This window comes from Cornus florida, unplaced genomic scaffold (genome assembly GCF_030987335.1).
Source record: "Cornus florida cultivar Cherokee Brave unplaced genomic scaffold, ASM3098733v1 CherokeeBrave_3.0.0_Hap2_Chr01, whole genome shotgun sequence".
Classification (NCBI taxonomy): Eukaryota; Viridiplantae; Streptophyta; class Magnoliopsida; order Cornales; family Cornaceae; genus Cornus; species Cornus florida.
In genome coordinates, this window is record NW_026775571.1 from 85,420,871 (window position 1) to 85,443,754 (window position 22,884).

General features: G+C 34.2%; 2 protein-coding genes across 3 annotated transcripts; both read right to left on the reverse strand.

Moving 5' to 3' along the window:
- Positions 1 to 268: 268 nt before the first annotated feature.
- Positions 269 to 10,303, reverse strand: LOC132303975 (vesicle-associated membrane protein 721-like). Its single transcript, XM_059801438.1, has 5 exons — positions 9,972 to 10,303; positions 7,136 to 7,277; positions 6,928 to 7,048; positions 3,511 to 3,573; positions 269 to 696 (listed from the first exon to the last, which is right to left on the reverse strand). Exons 1-5 carry the CDS (start codon positions 10,159 to 10,161, stop codon positions 547 to 549), a joined length of 666 nt encoding a protein of 221 aa, XP_059657421.1. The 5' UTR covers positions 10,162 to 10,303; the 3' UTR covers positions 269 to 546.
- Positions 10,304 to 13,458: 3,155 nt separating this feature from the next.
- On the reverse strand, positions 13,459 to 22,103 carry LOC132303982 (peptidyl-prolyl cis-trans isomerase FKBP17-1, chloroplastic). 2 transcript variants are annotated; one of them, XM_059801459.1, is made up of 5 exons: positions 21,723 to 22,103; positions 19,508 to 19,630; positions 15,920 to 16,036; positions 15,149 to 15,237; positions 14,347 to 14,576 (listed from the first exon to the last, which is right to left on the reverse strand). In XM_059801459.1, the coding sequence occupies exons 1-4, from the start codon at positions 22,008 to 22,010 to the stop codon at positions 15,178 to 15,180; spliced, it is 588 nt and encodes a 195-aa protein (XP_059657442.1). In that variant the 5' UTR covers positions 22,011 to 22,103; the 3' UTR covers positions 14,347 to 14,576; positions 15,149 to 15,177. The 2 variants fall into 2 exon arrangements, with proteins under 2 accessions (XP_059657434.1, XP_059657442.1); XM_059801451.1 differs by lacking the exon at positions 15,149 to 15,237 and having other exon boundaries at positions 13,459 to 14,576; positions 21,723 to 22,099.
- Positions 22,104 to 22,884: the final 781 nt, after the last annotated feature.

Consider the following 22,884-nt stretch of genomic DNA (forward strand, 5'->3'; position numbering starts at 1 on the left):
CAACAACGAGTCTAGCAAATATTTTTTTTTTGATGATGTGAATTTGGAATTAAAAATCTGCTGGAAAGGGCTTTCGAAGTGTACTCTATTAAGTCTCCGAGACTTAAAAAGGAAATGGCTTTGGAAGTACTCTCCAATAATGCATGTAATGTAATTTGCGAACAATTGCGTGCATTCAAAGTTTAACCATCCGAGTCTCTAAAAGTGTAAGTGATTTGTGAACAAATGTGTGCATTCAGAGATTGCAAACCATCCAAGTCTTTCAAAGTGACTCAATAAAACAAAATAAAATAAAAACTGAATTGAACATAGTTGTTTACCTGAATCTTCAACACGTCGTAAACACAAGCAACTTTATCTTTGTACACACATTTGCATACAATTAACAATTTACTGTTTGTACCGTTTACAGAAATAAGCTTTCTCAGCACTATTATATTGAAATTGTAACTTTTTCTACATGCGTAAATCCACACTCATTCTTCTAATAAAGATATAAACGCTATTATAATAAGCAGCTCATCAAAAAGCCTCTTCTCCAGGTGCTCACTTTCCACAGTTGAACCCATGACAAACGGAGAGGACTATGATGAGAATCAAGGCAATCAAAATACCCAAGACAATCAGCTTGATTTTCATGTTTTGAAGCCACATCTTCCTCCGGATCTTTGTTCCCGAACTCTTAAAGTCTTGTGCCTGTTCCAAGCAACGTATGGAAGATGTTAACACAGTTTCTTCCCGAAGGAATACAATCATGAAAAATATGTGTCAGAGAATTGCTGAGGCATCATACAAACACAGTTTACAAAACAAACTTCCATTCAGAATTGTTGTCCACAATTACACAGCCAAAGCATAATTTCAACTATTATTGGTCCTTAGTCTTTAAAATATAGGAATCAACAGGACAAATATGCACAGACTTCAACGTTCAGATTTGTTTTTATCTATGGCACTATTCAACATGATATAGTTTTTATGCAAGTAATAGTATCTTCATAATTTTATAATACCTAACCCAAAAAATAAAAAACCAAAAATATGGAATGATTGTTGTCCACAATTACACAGCCAAAGCATAATTTCAACAATCATTGGTCTTTGTCTTTAAAATATAGGAATCAACAGGACAAATACGCATAGACTTAAACGTTCAGATTTGTTTTTATCTATGGCACTATTCAACATTATATAGTTTTTATGACAAGTAATAGTATCTTCATAATTTTATAATACCTAACCCAAAAAATAAAAAACCAAAAATATGGAATGATTGAGGATGCAGGGTTGGCCTTTGCATTTAGTAGTTTAAACAATAACTTTTTAGCAAATCATATGTTTTCTTGAAAATTCAGCACCGGATTAAAGGAAACTGTTAGATTGCTGGATATTTATCCAAAGCTCCGATATGTCACAATGTAAGCAGTGAACTAGACCGAGAGGGGGGTGAATAGATCTTATAGACAATAAATCTAAATTTCCTTTACAATTAGGTAGTTATGCCTATTGTAATTGAATTTTAGGTTATATCCGTATGTTTTTTAATCCAACCATCACATAAAGATCAGAGACACCAATTTTTTACGTGCAAAACCCTAAACTTAAAAAAAGTACGGAGCCTAGTCCACCAAGAACATTCCGCTATGTGAGAAAAAAAAGTTACAACTAGGTTAACAATTCTCACACCCTCAAACACTAGTCATCTCTTGATACAGACTGATCCACCAAAGTCACGCACATCGTCTCCCGACACAAGTCTGCTCTGTCAACAACTTCGATCCTCACAAATCCACTTCTCCAATGGTTGTTCGTCCTTTATGCTAAAAGATTTGATCAGTTGAATTGACTTGTGTCAATATGAATACTCAAATCACATATGGTGTATGTAGGGATGGCAAAATCCCCATACCCGGTGGGTCCCTGCCCCTCCCCTCCCCTGTTTATGGCGGGTTTGGGAACCCATTTATGTAAATGGGGAGGGGATGGGGATTGTATTTGAAACCCCGGCGGGCCCGGAGGGAGGGTAGCCTTGCCCCGTTTATAGTGCGTTTTTACAAAAATGTCCTTACATGTTATAAAATATTACTAAATTACATAACTATATATATAATATATTCTGATTGATTAGGTTGAAAATTTCCAAAAATGTTGTATGTGGTTTTGCTATAAGTTTGATCAGGTTGAAATGATCATGTTTTAAATTGTTATAATTGTACTAAAGCTTTATTAAATTATTAGATTGAAAAATATTATGGCTGTGTTGATTTTGTTGAAGGTGAATTGGAATTTAAAAAATGTTATGTGGGGCGGGGACGGGGGCTAATGTGGTGGGGCAGGGCGGAGCGGGGAGGGGGTTGAAAATTAAACGGGTATGGGGGCGGGGATGGGGATGGGGATGGGGAATGAGATCCCTGCCCCGCCCTGCCCCACCCCACCCCATTGCCATCCCTAGGTGTATGTCTAAAGAAACGGTATATTTAGTAATTGGAAATTTTACTCTCCAGATGATCAGAGGCTTAAAATCCTATCCTAGATTGACTATAAACCCATATTTATAGCCAGCATAGGTGACCCATACGTTTCTGCAAATTGAATCCTTGTAAAAACCTGTTTTGATCAAGAGTTTCGAAAGTATAGGTGTCATGCTTTGTTTTGGAGAGAAATATGAAAGTATATTTACTGATGGAAACTATCTAGTTACAAGTTTCGATTGATCTAGATTTCTATTGACACCTACTGGACAAGCTTTGATCAATTCACGATGCAATAAATGCTGTCAAGATTTCAAACTTTCAATTCAGAAAACACTCATTTTTTTAAATTTGTTGAAACCTTTATTTATGACAAGCCATTTTTCAAAATTATATTTGAAACAAAAAACTTTGAGCCTCTCCAAGATCAAACTAGGTCTTGATAAGATCAATTTACAAGTGCTCTAGATATGTGATTGAGGATGCGAATGTCACATCATGTTCTTCACAAACCTTTGTCAACATTGTCTACAATGGTTGTACTCATATGACTTGTGACACTTCCACACATACAACACAAAGTTGAGTAGGACTTATTCCCGACAGAAGCTTCCAGAAGCAATTTCCCATTCTAAACTAGCCATGTTCCCGTTACAATTTACAACTTGCTCACATTGTGACTGACTTATACCATCACGGTCAATACCTTCACATAAAACAGCTTGAATCCCCCACCTTTAGGTTCAAATTTAATTATTCCAGGAGTTCAATCTTACTTTAAAAAATAAAATAAAAAATCCAGGAGTGATAGATTTAATTAACATTATGAATTGCTCATTTCAGTTGCAGACTTGCAGTCACTTTGTAAGGAATCTCAGCTTGTTAAATTACAGGGAAGTTTAAATATCAAAGAGAAACCAATGAGCTAAAGTTTAATCATTTCAAGTGGTATGGAACTGTTTACTTTAGCAAGCACACTTCTGTAACAAATTTCTTCACACACACACACACAAAAAGAGAGATAGAGAGAGAGAGAGACCTGCTGATGAAGATTCTCAGTCTTATCTACCAGAAGCTCTATCTTTTCCCCACGATCTAGGACCTATATCATAAAACAAGATGAAAAATAATGTTAAGGCACAAGTCTTATGAAAATTCCTTGAGTTTGAACAAGAGATAAGAATTTTGTGCAAAGCAAGTTATTGTTAGCCAAACTTTAATGAACATTTATTGTTTTTTTTTTTTCCTTTTCTCTGCCCAGTTTCCCCATCTCTGAGAAGAAGATAGATCTTTTCATGGAAGCTAAATCAACCTCTTACAATTTACATTGGGTTTAATGCAAAGTTTGGAAGCTTTTTGTGAGACATTACTATAATAACCAAGAAGGGATTGAGCAGGGGTCAATTATATAAATCAGAAGTACTTTTCTTCTAAATGACAACAATTTCTTCTCATCTTTTTGGTATAATTTTCACAGCAACACTACCCATCTGCGCATCTCAAATAGAAACATGGATTTTAAAGCATGCATCATACATGGACAAGTTGGTAGTTTGAAGTGGAGGACAGAGCAAAGTAAGGCCCTACTCAAAAATTCAGTATCATCTTGTTTCTCAGATGATTCTAGGAAACATGACTGAAGCTTTCCTAGCAGTTTATAGAATTTCAGCTTCATGGCAAGGCATAAATCCTGGAAGCATGTTAACTTATTGACGGGCTCTAAAGAAGTAAAAAAACTAAATAGATTAAATAGATAACATTAACATAACACAGAACTTGCATGGTGCAGTAAATGGGAAGTAAAAATGATCTAGCTTAAAGCTTGAGCGCCTTTCTATGAAATTTTACTTATCAAAAAAAATAAAATAAAATGGTCTAGCTTGAAGATACACAAGAAACAGAATCAAAAATCATTTCAGCTTCATGCAAGGCATGAATCCTGAAAGCAGGTTTCATATTTAAGCAACTAGCAGCAGTTTCATTGATGAAGAAGTACAAAAGGATGAAGTACAAGATAACAATAACAGTAACAATAACACAAACACGAATAACAATAACAGTAACAATAATAATAGGAAACTGATTAACAGGCTCTACAGAAGAGAGAAAATATATATCAGAAAAGACGGGATTAAATAGATAACATTAATATTACACAGAACTTGCATGGTGCAGTGACCAACAACCTTAATAATCATCAGAAAAGCAAAAGGTGTGTTTTCAATCAAACAATGAGAATCATTCATGGTCATTACCTAGTGTGGTCCCCGTTTGAAATTTACAAGACCATCGATACTACATAGTACAGTACGTTGGGCAATTAATTTATACCAGGTTCATAAATTGAAGAAAATGTTGACAAGGATGAGCATCATAAAAAGAAAATATTGCAAAAGTGACATACCAAACACAGATGATGAAACAGCACATTAGGATAGCTCAGTCGCATGTAACAAGGACCAATTCACAGAGAGGAGCAGAAAGGTATAATCTGATGTCTAAACATTCAACGACCAAGGTGAAGAAGACATGGATTGAGTTAGCATCAAAATGCATTTTGGTAGATAGGGTAAAAATTAGAGAAAGACTCAATAGTCATTAGATCGACTATTTTGTTCCATCCAACACTCGGGGGGTAACAAAAAACCTCATCATTAATTATGTTAACTTTCACTGCAGTAGAAAGAGATGCCAATTTTTCCATATATGTCACACTATGGGACAACCTGATACTCAAACCCATCCATGAAGGATCATTTCCAAATTCACCAGCCTCTTCTCGGCTCAGGGTCCATGTGGGTTTGAGTCGCCCCGCTAAACATAATTTTCGGGGGAAAAGAAAAGAAAATTCAAAATAGATTCGAGATAAATATTTTTGAAGAAACACAACTATAAACAAATGCTCAATATTTATATGTATTAACTTCTTAACTTTGTATTGAATTATAAAAGATCAAGAAAAACAAGTCCAATATTAAAAGAATTATTGAAAAATATTTTATAATCAGGGAGACAAGTTTCTCTCCTCCCAACCATGTCCTAATAGGGGTAAGGTAGTGTCAGGGTTGGACGGGTAAAATTGCTCTCCCTACCTATCCTTAACAATCTTCCAATGCTTTCCACCACCTGCATTTGGCGTTCCAACCTCATGCAAATCTAGGTAAAGTTACAAGCTTCACAAATATTCAAATTAGAATTAAACAAAATCTTTTCCAAAGGATAGCAACTTGTCTAAGAAGTAAGATGTCTATCTTAGGGTTTTACAACTATCCTTTTACCCTACACTAACAAGAGTAACATCTGAATGTTTAAGGTGTACAAATCCAACAGCGTTCAAGTGTCAACCAAGAGAGAAAATGATAAATTCAATTTTATTATGAACACATACAACATGTGTCAGGCTGGCATGAGTCCAAAGGATGGGTGATCGGCATGGTGACTTGACTTTTCAACAGATATCTCCATTGCTTCGTGTGATTGTAAAAGCACAAGTTCACAAGCAAAAAAATTCAGATTGCATCTGATAGCATCCACTTTGTACAAAAAAAGGCCACAGGGTAAAGGCTAAATTTACCTCCAGTCAACCCCAAACAACACCTGGCATAGATGACACCTACACTGGGTACTGACCTTTTCATAACATTTTCTCAATAAAATATCAAAATCATGATAGCAAGCCTCTCATAAATTCAGATTTCACTCAAAGGATGGGGGTTGAAAAGGACTATAAGGTGACATGTTAGTATGTTTCTGCATGGCAACAGAACAAGCTCCCACTTTATTCATCACAATGACTAAGACATTTGTTTTTTACAACTACTAACTATTAAAAAATTATATACAACATATATTTCAAGAAAAGACAGTTCTTGCCGATTCAGAAACATCAATGACACTAAAGGCATCCGGTGACTTACAAAATAAATTAATGCCAGTACCTGTATCAGAAAAGGTACGACAAGAATGTACCAATTCAGACCCCAAATGTGGGTTTAAATGAGGCACAAAGCCAGTGCAAAGCCCAGAACCCATCTTATTCTAGAGACCTGCACCTTATAGACGATGTGGAAGGAAGTTGGATTTATCCCCAGGCTTGGTAATATTTTATTTTTCACGAATTAAATCGATTTTCTATGTGACATTCTTAACCTAATTATAGTTTCAAATTGAGGCCAGTGGTATTATTTGATATCAACCATAACATTCCTTGCATATCTCAATAAGATTATTGAATCATTTACGCATCACCTCCTGTCAGCCACTCATACATCATCAAGTTGATTGTTAGTATCTCTCCCAATACTGTTTACATATTTTATTTGAATTACTGCCAAAACTATGAAAAACATGACATCTTGAGGTCAGAGCTTCAATCATTTTGAGATCACTAAGGCTATTGCATGGCATTTGATAAATAAATGAAAGAGCATGCGACCAACAAAACACAAATCTGTACCTTTTCAATATTTTCCATCATAACACCTTTAACTTCTGAAACCTGAGCCTTCACCTTTGCAAGCTTGCTCATTTCTTCAGGATGATCAGCACAATACTGCATATGCTCCTTTAGCTTTGACCTGAAAAAGCAAATGTATCATGATCTGCTATTATAGCAAGACAGTGTCTGCCAACCATAGCTTTTTGGTCTTAATCACAGAGAATACCCAAAATCCTTGTTAAGGCTATTAGCAGGAGCTGTCACAGCCTTTCCACCCCCATATCTAGACACAAAATCATCCTTAACACGCTCCAGAAAAGCCATAGGAACCTGCCTTCCTACTGTTTCATCTGCAACTACACAGTATGCTGCCACATCAAAGTATCAGTAGTCTTATGTCAATATAAAATTTTGAATAAATTTTATAGGACCAAATATTACTTTCTAATGAAATAAATAAATAAATTTTAACACAATATAACAAAAACCAATTATATATGACAAAACAACCAAATTTTTTGACAGAACGTACAAAATAGTCCACTTTTCCAAATAGTTCCAAGTAACATGACAAACCTACAACAAAAAGTCTGCATTTTTTATACTTGCATGATCCTGAACAATATCATGACTATCCCACTGCAATCTGATTGTAATCATGTGATCCTGAACAATCCCATGGCAATAGCACTATGATCCTATACCTCTCTGATTTTGTGTACATTTCAGATTGATTTGAAAATTTTGGATGATAGGATTGTACAATCATATGAGCCAAATCAAGATTGTGCCAACCCTGGCTTTTCATGAGCTCTAGATGTGAACTTTTGGACCGCATGAAGTTACTCTATGGATAGAAAATACCAACAATCTAAAATATATGGACATAAGATGTGCTTGGCATGCCTATGTAAACAATAGGCATCTTGAAGAAAGGAACGCAAAAAACAATTTCCTCGCTTAACTAAGATGCTCTCCTAATTTTTGCCTTCTAATCATAATGATAACATGGATATTTCAGGGGTGCAATTTAGTGGTGTCATACATTTAAGCATAAAGTTTTGAGATTTCAACAATTATGTCATTTACCTATGTCATGAAATTTGTGGATTAGATGGATCAAACACCCAAACAGACCACCAACTCATGTACACTTGGTGCAACCAAACAACTCTCTCTCTCTCTCTCTCTCACTCACTCACTCACACACACACACAGAATATCCACTTCGATTCTTAGATATGGAGGCAAAACCATAATCAAAAGAAACTCCTGTGACCACGTTGCAGGCAGATGTATTCATTTCCTTTTAATTGACACAAGTACGAATCAAACTTCTAAAGGCACCCGCCGCACTCCTTATCTATCAAATCCAAAGTCAGCATTTTTATTAGTGTTGCCTAACCTTTACTCAAAAAAATGTTCAACCGAATAAATAGAGAAATATATTTAATACCATCGTAGGGAAGAACATTTCTGTAGCATCATTGCAATACAAAACCCTATAGGAGTAAAATTTGGACAGATCCAACATTAAATTAAGATGAGCACCAAAAGAAGTAACGCAGATGTGGAAAAGTCAATGGAAGCTGCAACTAATCCATATTGGATGTGCATGAAGTTTAAAACCAAGAAAACGGATAGAGGGGATCATCTTATGTAAACTTTTTCCTTGATTCTCACACGCACATGTTGACTTGTATATCGGAAGGAAAGCACTTGAGTGACGTGTTATCTATGCGAATCTGTTACTTTAGTGATTCCATAGCATCCATTCCACTAAGGTGTTTGTCTAATCACCACTCATCAGTGATTGCTAGGAGAAAATCACACTAGTCAGAAACATGTCTCCGAGTATTGCCACCAATAAACTGAGGTCGCGCCAATGACTACATTAAGATCTGATAAGAAAAGTAAAACAGAGAGGAGAGAACCGAGAGGTTGATGCAAAGATGAAAAAGAGAGAGAATATATATATATATATATATATATGACAGTATTCTTGTTTGACCTTTCTAATGTAGAGGACATGTTTGTCCTTTCACATTAAGTTTTTAAGTTGCTGTTGAAGAAACCTTTTTAACAGCATCACCTTTTTAGTATCATAAATTAAGAAAAACTTTCCATATACTTGTACTTATTTATACTTCAATTATATTGAGACTTGGATATTTATTTACTTAATGATATCTAAATTTCAATGACTATTTGAAACTTATGATACTATAATCAGATATTTATACAATACAAACTTCGCGTGGCAAGTCAAAAAAAGAAAAAGAAAAAAGGGAAAATATGTTATGAACTTAATACAACTGAAATTTACAATGATTTCTTTGTTCAGATTTGATATACAAATTTTAAATGCTTCTTATGTCTCACATCTAGCCAGATTTTACATTGGTATTTTCTCAATTTACAACCAAATTAATCCATTTTCATTTGCATTTTCATGGTTGATTTTATCTTCTTCATCACAATTCTTTCTCAAAATATCCATCTCTGTCAAAGAGTATTCTGCTAGTATATTCATGTGGAAACAATTATGAGATGCAAAAATCTAGGAATCTGGAAACCCAATCTAAAAACCACCATTTCAGAATACATAATATCAAACCATGTTTTGATGGGTAAGACAAGCCCGCTTTGTTCAAATCGGACTTGGAACCCTCAAGAAGATAGCACTCAAGCCAATGCCTGGTGGTAAATATTCCTAAACCAAATGCAAGAAAAATAACAAACACAGCCACAATCTCATTCTCTCTCACCCTTCACTCCATTTTCCCAGCAACTACAAACAGTCAAAATCAAACCAAATCCCAAACTGTACCAAAAATTAAGAACTCGGTAACCCTTTGAAATCAAAACAACTCATCAGAAAATCACTAATCACGACCAAACAGAGTCACGCGTAATCTTCTATTTGTTTTAAAACTCAATCGAGCCAAAAAGGTTCAACTAATCCAGTTTTTTGTTTTACTTTTTCGCACAAATTTTCTTAGCAATCAAACAGATCCATGGAAATGAATAACAGAGCAAGTAATAGTAGAAAAAGCACTCACTGAAACCATTATCAACGAGGTAGTTGAAGGTGTGGCCATCGCAGTTGTACGTGAACTTGGTGTTGGTGGCCGGAAGTTTCTGGAGGCATTGAAATGCTATGGAACTGAAATTTCCACTGAATTCGGTGAAGTCCGCGAGAATTACAGTACCACGAGAGACGAATGCGTAGATGAGTGATTTCTGTGCCATCTTCTCACCCCTGAACGGACTCGTAGTCTGATCTTAGGGTTTGCACGCAGATCTGCTTCTCTCTCGTGCTTTTGTAGAGAGAGAAAGAAAAGAGAGCAAAGGTGGGAAAGGTTTAAATGAAGCGTTGAAGAGAGAGAAAGTGACAGAGAGTTGCGTTTTACGCTTTTATTTGGATACGCGGACGAAAATGCTCTGCTTCGAAGAAAAGTAAGGGTGGCATTTAGTATGAATTTATTTATTTTTGTTAAAATTAGTATGAATTTATTGTTTACATATTTGTGTTGATTTTTGTTAAGATAATTAGAAATAGAGTGGTAAAAAATTAGAAATAGAGTCCGGATCCTTCGCATTACAACCCGATTGTTATATTGTACGGGTGATAACTGACGACTTTTGTACTGTACCGGATGATTCATATTCCATCTGTTTCATTTTAGATGTCGATCTCGGAAATTGGGACTTATAATTTTGTGAGATAGTAATTTTTGAAACCGACATCTATAATGGGAGAGAGGTAGTAATTCATATAGTAGAGTTTAAATTCTCTGCATCACAACACAGTTACATTAAATGGTTAGCGGTGCATCCAGGCAGGGATGTAGTGTAGGTTCAGTAGGAGTATTCGTCTCGCTAAAATTTTTTATTATTACATTTTATATTTTTAAATTTGTACTTTTTTGTATTTATGTTCATAAAATTTTGAAATTTCCACCACTAAAATTATAAAAAAATTCTTCTATATAAATTTGTTCCCCTAGTATAAATTTCTAAATCCATTCCTGGATGCATCGATCGATACATTACAACATTAGTACTGCACTATATCTCAAATGTTTAATATGATTCCTTTATAGGTTGATGAGGCTTGTTTAACTAAACATGCTGAATGCACATGCATGAGATCCAACCCATTTTAATCAAAACATGTTTCTAAATGAATTGACACTATTCTAAATCCTTAAAATAATAATGAAATTTTAAATATGCAGTACTCCTACCATATTTTGAGTCTCTTAGACCCATTTAAGAAGTAAATTTACATAAATTGTATTGTAATACCTGTTTAATAATTGTATCATTTTTTGTGTCAAATTTTCTTGACATAATTAACCATCATATTATGTTCAATGCTTATATTAGGACTCTACGTTTGTTTGAATGTAAAATGTTTTTTAGAAATTATTTTTTTTAAAAATTTTTTTTGATGTCTGGTTGCCGTAAAATATTTACCAAGAAAAAAATATTAAAATTTAACAAAAATAATTTATCTATCAATTTTTGACAAGTTATTTTACAAGTCCCGTCTTGTGGATTTAACCTTAACCTAAAAAAATTAAAAAATATATTTTACGTCGAAACAAATCATAAAAAGGAAGGAGTATAAATAAAAAAAAAAACATTTATTTAAAATTATTTTTTATACATTATCTTACTTACCAATATATATATATATATATATATATATATATATATATATATATATATTTGTTAAAAGATAATATTATAACTACTTGGACTAGTCCACACTTTTACATGTCACCAGATTTACAATCCGTTCTACTTGTGATAGAGGGAGAAATAAGTAAATTGAGGGTTCAGTGTCATTTTCCAGATCTATCCTTTATCTCTTTTGTTCTATATATATCTCTCGAGATTGAATCTCTAATCTATATCTACATTTCGCTGTTGTGGGACCTACTTGATTTAATTAACTGAAAATTGTTTTAATATACTATTAAAACAGAAGAAGTTTTACAAATCTATTAAAAGTCTATTATCTAAATACAAGCATTTTTATATTAGTTTTCATAAAATTATCAACCAAATGAATTTTTCAACATTTTGTTTCTCAATTTTTTTAAAATTTTAAAACTAAATAAATAAACCAAGTAGGTCCATAATTTCCCTCCCTTCATATCTTTCTGTTTCCTTCCCTCAGTCTCTCCAGTTCTTGACAGTGGAATCGTTTCTATGATTTTTGTGCATTGCCTGGTATGAGAATGGAAAATTGGGGATGCAATGTGATAATGATAAAATGTATTGTAATTCACTGTTTAAAAGTGTTACAATAATATATTTCGATATATATGTTGCATAAGTATTATATTCTCAAAGTAAATGTATTGCATTGTTCATCATTAAATAAAAATAAAAATAAAAATAAAAATAAAAATAAATTAGCAGTACCTTTCGATTTTGTAATTTTGCATTATCATCGGCTAAAAGTGAATAATGGGTTATTTCAAGGGGTTATAAAAGGAAAAGGATTTGAATTTTCAATTCGAATAAAACTCAAGTAATTCTACAACTTTATTTTCTAACATTATTTAACCTAAGTATTTGTGTCGAATCCAACACCCCTGACGTAGTAAAGAAAATCGGCCCCTAATACACATTTTGGGAATATTTTCTGAACATTAGCTCATGTTAGGAGAGACATAAAAATTAAGATGACACATAATGTTCTATAAAGCATTTTTTAAACTCTTTTTTTTATGTTCTATAAAGCATTTTTTAAACTCTTTTTTTTTATTTGCTTTTTTCTTTTTCTTTTTTTATTTTTTTTTTTATAAAAAAAACTTATCGAAGAATGACCTCCACCTTCCTAGAAATTAGGGAGCAAGTGTTTTTTTTTTGGTGCCAAAAGTGGAATTGATATTAAGAAAAAAAAAAAAAAAAAAACTACAAATAAAGAACACATTTGGTTTTCAAAATTCTCAGATTTTATTTTCAAAAAAATTGAAAGCCTAAAAGGCTAAAACCAAATGTGAAAAGAAAATGAAAATCATAATTCATAACTTGTTAGCTTTAGCAATAAGGAGTTTAGAGAGGTCTAGCATAATTTTTTTGTCCCTTCGTTAAAATTGACATGTGACATTGAGGTCTGCCACATGTCCACAAATAATAATTAATAATAATATAAATTAAGTCAATGTTGGTTTTCTATGAGCAGTGTCTATACCGTGTATATACGCTAAAGTGCTACTAAAGCTTGCTTATAATACAAAATAGAGTGAAATTAGATGTTATATAAAAAAATAAAATCATAAAACTACAAAGAATAGTGATGTGGATAGGCCTAGCTATATCAAACATGTTTTTGCAAGGACAAAAATTGCTCTTATAGAACTCAAAAGATATCAATGTCGGTTGCTCATTGCTCCGAATAATGTCTACATTTGTAGAAACAAGGATCTGTTCTGATGATTTGTATGACAACAACAAAAATTGCATATACCATCCAATCTAAGCTAAGTGCAAGAGCAACAAACCAGAGAAAATAACAGCCAAAAGGAGAAAAAAAAAAGGAAGAAAAAAGAAAGAAGAGGAGGTAGAACCGTATGAAACCAAAAAAACTACACCATACAACCTAAACCATCTCCTAGAGGAAAAGCTATAATGAGGGCACTCTCATCGAGCTCACGCCTTCTTAACCGTTAGATCAAGAGACAGTTGCAACTTTTCAATCCAAGTCATGGTTTGAGTGTGCAAGCTCAGTGAGAGTACCCTCATGATGACTTGCTCCTTCCCAGCTATATCACTTTAGGGACCAAGGGACCTTGGATAACTGTTTTTATGTGCCCATTAGGCCATTTCTGTACACACTGATATTCTGAGAAAGCAAACAGTCCCCACCTGAACCAAGACTTCAGCAGCTTAAGATAGACTCTTGTTTTAAACATTTGACAATTTAGAGGACGCGAAGTGGTTTAACTGATGCACTTACCACCAAATGAGCTTCTCCCTCCAGAATAATGTCCATCAAGTTAGCACGATTCGATCAAATGGCTGCTTGACGAGCTGCTAAAGCTTCTACAACCAGTGGAGAACTAGCAGGCCCGATTAGACCTCACTCACATTCTGGATTTGAAGTCAGCATCATGTGTGAGGGTACCTGGCTAATGGCATTTTGGGGGTGGGGTGGGGTGGGGTGGGTGGGAGAGGGGGAGACGAGTGGACGGTGATTCCGGCATAAGAAAAGTGGGCTTTTCATCCTAACCAAGGGCACCTGGCTTATGGTATTTTGTATTCAACAGGGCGCAAGGACTTGCAAGCAATCCCCTCTGAATTGGTAAAAACGTTTTTGTAATCAATCAATTTCAATATCTAGATGAAATAAGCATGGTATGGTAACATCATTGTGATATTCTATATGGATGTTGTGACACATCCAGTTTCCAAATGGAAGAAAAACATTGGGTAAAGTCTACATTGCAATGGGCATAAGTAGTAAAGTCTGGACATAGCTTATACTGCACGAGACATAAAATGGTTTACAGAAACAAGAAAGTTCACTGATGCCTTAGGCTTACCAACTCAATATCAAATATGAGAGTTCCCAATGTTGAGCCTTCTCCATTGGCAAGACGGGTCGGATTGAAAATGGTAGTAAACAGCCTCTGCCTATCAAAAAACTGTAAAAGAACAAAAACCATCCAAAAGAATATTTAAGCAAAGATATCAGGGATTGGTGTACTAACTACAACCGAATCTAAAAGCTATTGTTGCTATCTAAGTCATTTGAATTGAGGCGAGTGATGACATGACGCCATGATATCACATGTTATAATTACTTAACATCATTTCTTAAATATAAAAAAAAAAAAAAGAAGAAAAAGAAAAGAAAAAGAAAAGCAATATCCTTTATGACATGAGGATTAGTTGCATCACACCCCATAGAATTGAATCACTATTTTATTGTAGCATTAGAAAATTGCCTAAAGCAACCCCTCAACCCAATAATGTATCAGAATATGATATTCTTTAGAAGTAATTTAAATAATACCACCCTAGTTTTTTTTTTTTCTTAGTTGGTACTCACACACACATGCCTCCACTGAGACTCGAACCACTGACCTCCCTTTGAGAAGTATGGGTTTGGTACGGCTAGGCCACTGGCCTGTTGGTAATACCATCCAGTTAGTTTAATTACATCTCTAGGCAAAAGATAAATAATGAACAAAACAACTAGTTCAACTTTACTAACTTCATTTTGTGTGTGCGCACGAGCATCTTTTACAGTCTACTGTTGAGAAGACAAGATGACATATGTATGCCTTGCATCCTATCAGCAACCTAGAATTAAACCAATGATAAATGAAGGGGATTTTAACAATCAGGGCGTTGACATATCTTCAAATGCAGGTACCAATTCAGCAGTCTCAAAGTCTCCGCATCGGCGGAGTCTCAGAAACTTGGCTGAGTCCCTAGAGAATCAGCCAAGTCTGCACATCTGATGATGTGCAAGGTCGATAACCAATCGTGTCCAGAAGCAGAAATTAAAGCTTACTAATATTGACATAGGAACTTATATGAGATTTAATCCCAATAACCAATCACGCTCTTAGATGTTATATAATACCCTAAAACACATTAGAAATATAACAAAGAGGGATTGTGATTATCTCTCTGTTAATTTATAGAGGTCTCTAACAAAAAAGAATATATTCACAACATTGACACTGGATTTCTGTCGCACATTGATTGATACTCCTGTTACTACTTTGCTTGTTACAACAAACAATACAAAAATCTACACCATGACCTAGACAATGTCATTCTTTCTCATTATGATGGCACATTAGGTGATAGGGGGGCAATTTAGAGTTATACACGCAATCTATAACAAGTAAAAGGCACACTTCCCTATGTGACAGTTTTGCTCTCTATTTGAACATAATAAGAAGGATAAAACTAGTCCAAAAAAAAGTAGTGAAACCATAGACATGAGAAGAAGTTAGAAAAATGGGGTGCATACATTAGGCGGTAGGGGTTCTTGAGAAGTGTTCTGATATCCTTGGGATGGTGGGATGATGACTCGACGTATGCCGCCTACTTTCATTGATCTTACTGCTGTTTCAATCCCTGCTATGACCTGCAATAGTGTAGACATCAAATTCTAAGGAATCCTCAAATTGATAAATTAATTAATCAATCAAATTGAGACCAATTAAAAAAGAGAAAGCCATATTCTACAAACAATAGACCATGGTGACAAAAAAAAAATGGAGAACAAGAAGAAGAAGAAAGTTCCTTGTTAAAGCAAATAACATTTCTTGTGACTTGTCAAGTCTTAAGCTAATCCAAATGAATACAATTCTTGAATATCATGCTATTTTGTTAAATATTGTCCAATATCATTTTTGACTCATAACAAGAGGGAGAACGACATTTGTCCTACATCACCTTATTTTTCCTTCTTTTTACCTTTGTCTAGTTTTCTTTCTTATTTCTAGTCTTCATTATTTGTTTCACGTATTTTTTTTATTTTTTATTTTTTTTTATATTTTATTATTATTATTTTTTAAACAACATGCTTGGAGAATATATAAATGAGAAAATATGAGATAGAAATTGGTTGAGGTGGCAAAGGATTATGCAGGACCTTAGAGACCTGAAGTATATGAATCGTCTCGCAACGGAATGTTTTGGGAAAAAAATATTTTAGAAAAGAGCTGACAAAGAGAGAAAGGAGGAGAGGAATTAAAAGGAGGAAAAATAGAAGGAGAAGGGAGAGAGAAATTTTCACTTATGTACTTCCCAGGATTTTCACCATTGGTCGAGCTAGAGAACACACAATTCACTCTCAATACCATAATATCTTAAAAAGAAAAATTGTAGCCTGATTTACAGATGAGGTTACTCAAGAGTGAAGGTATTTAAAGGGTGAAGTAACATCCTAGATGACGGTGAGGTTTGAAGTTTGAACACAAGACCTTGCCTGCTCTGATACCATGTAAACAGAAGTTCAAATTTCAACTAACTTGAATAAATGAATATTTGACCTTTAAGTAATCAGTCAAGTAAGAATCAGTATTGTATAGGAAGATAAAAAGCATGCAAGAAAAGAACAACTTTTATGTGGAAAACCCAAGAGGTGAAAAACGACAGGACCCAGATCAAATCGACAATAGAAGAAATGAAATTATAATGCTAGGTGTTAGTTCTAAACCCTAGAATTACATAGTACCTCAGATCCAGACTTACGTTAGTTCTTCTTCCATGGACACTACAGTTACCGATCTATGAACCCATTCCTCACACAGTTTGTTCTTCAATTTGAGATTGATCTCCTTTTCTAGTCATCTAAGCTAGTAGGTTATGTAAAATAAATTATGTTTAATTCATTGACGCAAATGGGTTGAAGTTGATGACACTTGATAAAAGTCACCAGCCAAATGCTTTATGATGAATGAAAGAAACAAAAAGTTCAAGCAATTTAATAACTAGAATGCACTCAATATGCTTAAAGTAGCTTAAAGTATGCATCTCTATGCTTTTATCTCCTTAATGTATTTTTCTGAATACATAGTAGCCTTATATAGACAAAATAATAGGGTTTAGGTGTTTGAATCCTCCTTGAAAACTGCCTTTCCACGTTGTTCAATTGAACCTAGTCCATTCAGATTCGATTGATGCTTTCATCGATTGAACTCCCTGCACACTTTAAAGTTTCCTTTGTTAAACAATTTTTATGCATATAAAACTCCTTTTTAGGATCAAAATTTGTTGTCATGAACTCTGGACATTAATAATGCTGAGAGTAAATAAATATGAATCCCAATTGGAAGAGTGTTTTAAAGTTGAATTTATATATATCCTTGCAAAATCTTTAAAATTTTCACAAACTTCTTGGATTGAGGTAACTCAGCTAACTAACTGACTTTGAAAATAAAAACAAACTTAAAATCCGAGTTATATACTCTTGTTTTGAACGAAATTTGTCAACAAACTTAAAATCTGAGTCATTAGGTGCTAGTTTGGTACGGAGGAATGAAATAAAGTAGGAATGGAATGAACCAGAGAATGGAATGGAAATGGAATGAGAATGCAAAGACCATTCCCATTCTCTCGTTTGGTTATGCATGGCTTAAAAAGAAAAACTAATCTATATATATGTAAACCAAATAAATATATATATATATATATATATATATATATATGCGTAAATATATATTTTCAATGTATATTTGGAAATTGAGGAGGGAATATCAAGAAAAAGTTGTCTTTTATTAGATCTCGTTGTTTTAGAAAAATGTATTAGCAATCACATCGTTCAAGTAAAGTAATTTTTAATATTATTTTTACGCCGTATTTTTTAAAGTGGGAATGGAATGCCCATCCCTCTTCTTGGAAAGTGGAATGATTTTAATGGAATGACCATTCTCCGAGAAAGGTGGAGAATGGGCATTCCATCTTTAAAATTACTTTCCAAACAAAAGAATGGAATTAAAAGCATTCCATTGCACTTTATTTCATTCCATTCCCACCTACCAAACTAGAACTCAATAGTTTCATGAATCATAGACTCTAGAATATTAAGCCTTGGTGAGGGCAATCTTGAGTTTCATTAAGTTGGATAGAATTATCAAAATTTTCTTTAAGAATGATTGCTAGATTTCTTTGGAAATATATTTGTGTAGTTTTAGCCTTTATGAAAATTTATGCAAGGATTATCAAAAGCCAGATTTGCTGATGCAAGGCAGCCTTAAGACCTTGTAACTATAAACTGTCTTGCAAACAAAGGTGGTGGGAAAAATTGAGTTAAGAGAAGACCTGAGAAAACAAAACAAAAAAAGAATGTACTTGAAGGAGAATAGGATGAGCATTGAAGTTGAAAGAGGATGTTAGAGGAGCATCAGGAGGACCAGGAAGGACGCATCTCTGGTGCAACAGTTATCATGAGCACCGGAATTCTATATACCCAAGTGTAGAGCGTGTATACACGGAAAACATTTAAGTAGTAAGCCCAACGCAAGATGAGTGCCCTCCTGTTTCAACTTCCCAACCGCCCCTCTAATAGAATCAATAATTAATAGAAGTCCTAATATAAGTTGCATATGCCCAATAAAATAAATGCGGCTTATCAAGGTGGATGGAATAGTTAAAGATAGTATTTCCCAGAAAGTTACCATTCAAATTTTCCTTGTTGGTTACTCCAGCTGAGAATCATAACAAACATTCATTCATTCACTCAATAACATACAAAATTGAGAAATGACAACTGTACATAGCTTAACTAATGAAGTTACTTAAGGCTGAAGTACTTATAAGTCGTGTCATGTAGGTGACAGTTAAGTAGGTGACTAGTAGGTTAGTTGCAACTTACTAAAGAGGTCATCAAACGAGTAAGTACTTTAAGACTAAGAAAATTAAGATTGCCAAAATACCCCTAGTATCCAGAACTCAAAGTATATTTTAACCTAAATATAACAACCATAGCATGAGCAGATGAAGATGACACCATAAGAATGATAGTTGCCTTATGAAGCACTTTTGCTAACCACAACTACATCATGAGCAAGTGAATAAAAGAGAAATACTGAAAACTGTCTCGAGTACTTACTTTGCCTGATCCAAGGATGAATATGAATGGAATTGGTTCACCAGTTTCATCTTTATGATCATATGTAGAGTCAAAGCGCCATCCTTGTTTTGCTGCCAACCTTCCATAGTAATGAATTGCAACCTTTACAATCAAATTCGAAAGCAAGATTTTAATTTAATTAATCCCGACCCATTCAAAAGCCTCCCAAATTGTTCTACGTAAAATGGTTGCACAAATTCCAATTCTAGATCATACAATAACCAGTGTTTTTTAGCACACAACATGTAAGGCTTGTAAGCAGTGTGAATTTTGGCCATTTATTTCTCAACTCAGATTTTGCACAATGCAGGATTATAGTTTTGAAGGAACACCAACAATTGATGTGCCAGCCTGCCACAACTTCTCCCCTCCCTCCCTCCCTCTCCCCCCACAAACATAGGTCAAAGAAATTTATCAATGTAAACAATCTAGTTGAGAGAACAAATCATATCATTGCTAGTTCAGGTTTGTGCAGTGCAAAAAACTACAAATGATGCAGTCAAGGAACAACAAATAAGAACCTGTCAAAATAATGTTGTGATGGATGAGCACAGACAAAGTGTTCATAACTCAGTGCTGTGACAGACAGTCAATATAGTGGATTTAACACTTAAGACAATGAAGAAAAGGAAAAAGATGTCGTTCTAGATTTTTTACTAAAATTATTTTCCCACCATCTCTCACAATCCATCCTGTAATTGTTTTTTCATGTTGATACTATATAAAAGACAGGTGAAAATAAAAGGAAAGACCATTAATGTCAAAAGTTACAGCCACCATCCCCATGATTCAAGACAACATGTATTTGCATAAGAACATCCCCATGATTCAAGACTACATGTATTTGCATAACCTAATTTACCTAATGAAAATTGATCTCTAACAATGCTATCACAATACCTCTTTCTCCAACAGTACCAGCAATATACAAAAGAAATTATCAGTGCTCCTTATCAGTTTTTGCATGCCCATATAAGTAACAGGTTTATGAAATCAAATTGAGAATTCTGCCTTAATTTTAGGACAAAAAATCTGACCTTTGTGGGTTTGCCTTGCTGATTTAAAGCACAGATTAATATAATTGTTTGCTGTGGTTCCAACTCCACTTGAAATATGAGACCTCGCGAGTTTTTTTTCTTTTTTTTTTTAAACATGTGATTTTTTAATCTTCTCTCTTTTTTCTGCAGTGAAAATTTGATTCTTTTTGCTTCCATCTTGCCTATTTCTTACAGCAAAGGGTGCTCCTTCCTCCTAACTCCTTCCATTTCTCCTAGGGACAGGCCATCTCTAGCTCTGCTCCTATTGCTATAAGAGAGACAAGATAGATTAGTAGAGGTGATGTTAACTTTGTTTAGGAATAATGGCTTGGTAGAACTTAGTCTTCAATTGGGATTCAGATTGAAAAGGTGTTGGGCCAGTTCCTCATGTGTCTGATATAATTTTAATTAGGAGATTTGTTGGTTTCTCATATGGTTTATTTTTCCTTTACAATTCTTTTGGAGCACTCAAAGGACATGCATGAATCATGATGAAACAATGACCACAGTGAAACACTGCAAGAGAGAATAAATTTTGAGCATCGAATTGGCAACTTGGTTTGAAATTGGATTGTAGTTTTGAACTAAACTTGCTCCAATTCCAAATTCAAAGTGCCGATTTTGTGCTAGCAAACATAACATTAATTTATATAAAGGAGAGAAAAAAATAACAAATAAAAAATAAAAAGATTTTAGCATGAGGTTTTGTGGTGCATGCTATTTGTTGTTTAACTTGTTTATATCAATGACCTAGTTGGCATAGCGTCAAGCTCTCCGATCGGGTCCCCTCCCCTAAGCTTGCCACGATATAAATAAAAATAAATAATGAAAAAAAAAAAAAAACTAGAGGTGTATGTGTGTGCATACATATATTTCAAGAATTGCTCACTTGACCAAGTAAGTATATCTTGAAAGAATTAAAAAAATATACGTATAAAAAAAACCTTAACAAATATGAATTTCTTTGCACTATTGAACATGTATTTTGTGTGACGATAATAAATAATACCAGTGTCTAACAATCACACGCGCACGAATTACAAGCACACAAAATTTGGAAAAACAGAGAAGTTGGGAAGCAAAAAGATATACCACACAGATAACAAGAAAAATGTGTGTTTTAGAGAGAGAGAGAGAGAGAGAGAGAGAGAGAGAGCCTGATCGCCGACGACGGGAACATCACCAGTACCAACCCGAAGATCCAAGGCCTTGACTCCAGCTGAATCTCGGAGCTCCGAAAACTCAGGAATTACGGGTTTAGACCAGCAACTATCGTTGGGCAAAGTCCATATAAAAAGGGCTCCGGATGTTGCAGAGAAGGTTAATAGTTCTCTTCTTTTGGAAGATTTTGATGGGTAAGTTGCAGAGACGTGAGGAGAAAATTGAAGGTTGTGATGGTGAGGAACACGGAGAGACGGTAGAGATGTGAAGCACTGGATCATCATCGTTATCCTTATTCCGTGTTTTGGAATTATGCTGTTAGAAACAACTGTTTCAAGTCCCTTGAGTTTTAAAGGATAGTGCTCAAAACAAACACGTACCCGAGAAAATATGCGGGGATTAATAATAATAAAAAAATTACGCCGTCTGCGTGGTTAAAAGCCACGCGCTCTACCAGCTGAGCTAAGACGGTTCGAATGATATTTTGATATCAGAATAATTAGATATCATGTTAAAACTTCTTTCTTTACATCGGGGGAGACGGAAGTAGCAGGAAAGTAAAAGACATATAAAAGATTTAACTTTTTTTTTTTTTTTTATGTTAAAAAAAAATTTTATTTAGAAAATTAAAATTTTCCACAAGTAGTCAACTTTTCTCCAAACAATTTTCACATAAAACACACAACATTTTTTTGCTTCTTGTAAAAGCATGTGATTATATTTTAAGTTCTTATTATATCCCAAGTCGCATAAAGCGGGAACAGAAACATGAGACCGGTAGAATTAAGTCACACGTAGGGAGAATTTGAGTGAGAGCAGGCGGGATCACGCTCGAATCGTGAGAGCGACACCTTAAGAAGGATTGTGTGACTTATATTATATCCAAACTTTTATCTGTTGAATTTTCTCTTCTTTTTTTTTCCCTCCCTTTTTTACATTAGTACAATTTTTTTTCTTTCACAAACATGCATTAACTCGTGAAGTTGGCGTGTTCTTCGATTTAGCATTCTCTTTTTTACATTAGTACAATTTTTTTTCTTTCACAAACATGCATTAACTCGTGAAGTTGGCGTGTTCTTCGATTTAGCATTCTTTAAATTATTCAATTTTCAATTTTAATCATGCATACAAAATTGTTGCATACAATTTTAATAATGA

Coding starts and splice junctions, on each gene's coding strand:
- LOC132303982 (XM_059801451.1), bottom strand. CDS start 22,010: ATGATGATCCAGTGCTTCACATCTCTACCGTCTCTCCGTGTTCCTCAC. Junction 16,037..19,507: donor TCATCCTTGGATCAGGCAAA/GTAAGTACTCGA, acceptor ACACTATTGCAG/GTCATAGCAGGGATTGAAAC. Junction 14,577..15,919: donor AAGAACCCCTACCGCCTAAT/GTATGCACCCCA, acceptor GTTCTTTTACAG/TTTTTTGATAGGCAGAGGCT.
- LOC132303975 (XM_059801438.1), bottom strand. CDS start 10,161: ATGGCACAGAAATCACTCATCTACGCATTCGTCTCTCGTGGTACTGTA. Junction 3,574..6,927: donor TGATGGAAAATATTGAAAAG/GTACAGATTTGT, acceptor TTTATGATATAG/GTCCTAGATCGTGGGGAAAA. Junction 697..3,510: donor CTGAGAATCTTCATCAGCAG/GTCTCTCTCTCT, acceptor TGCTTGGAACAG/GCACAAGACTTTAAGAGTTC.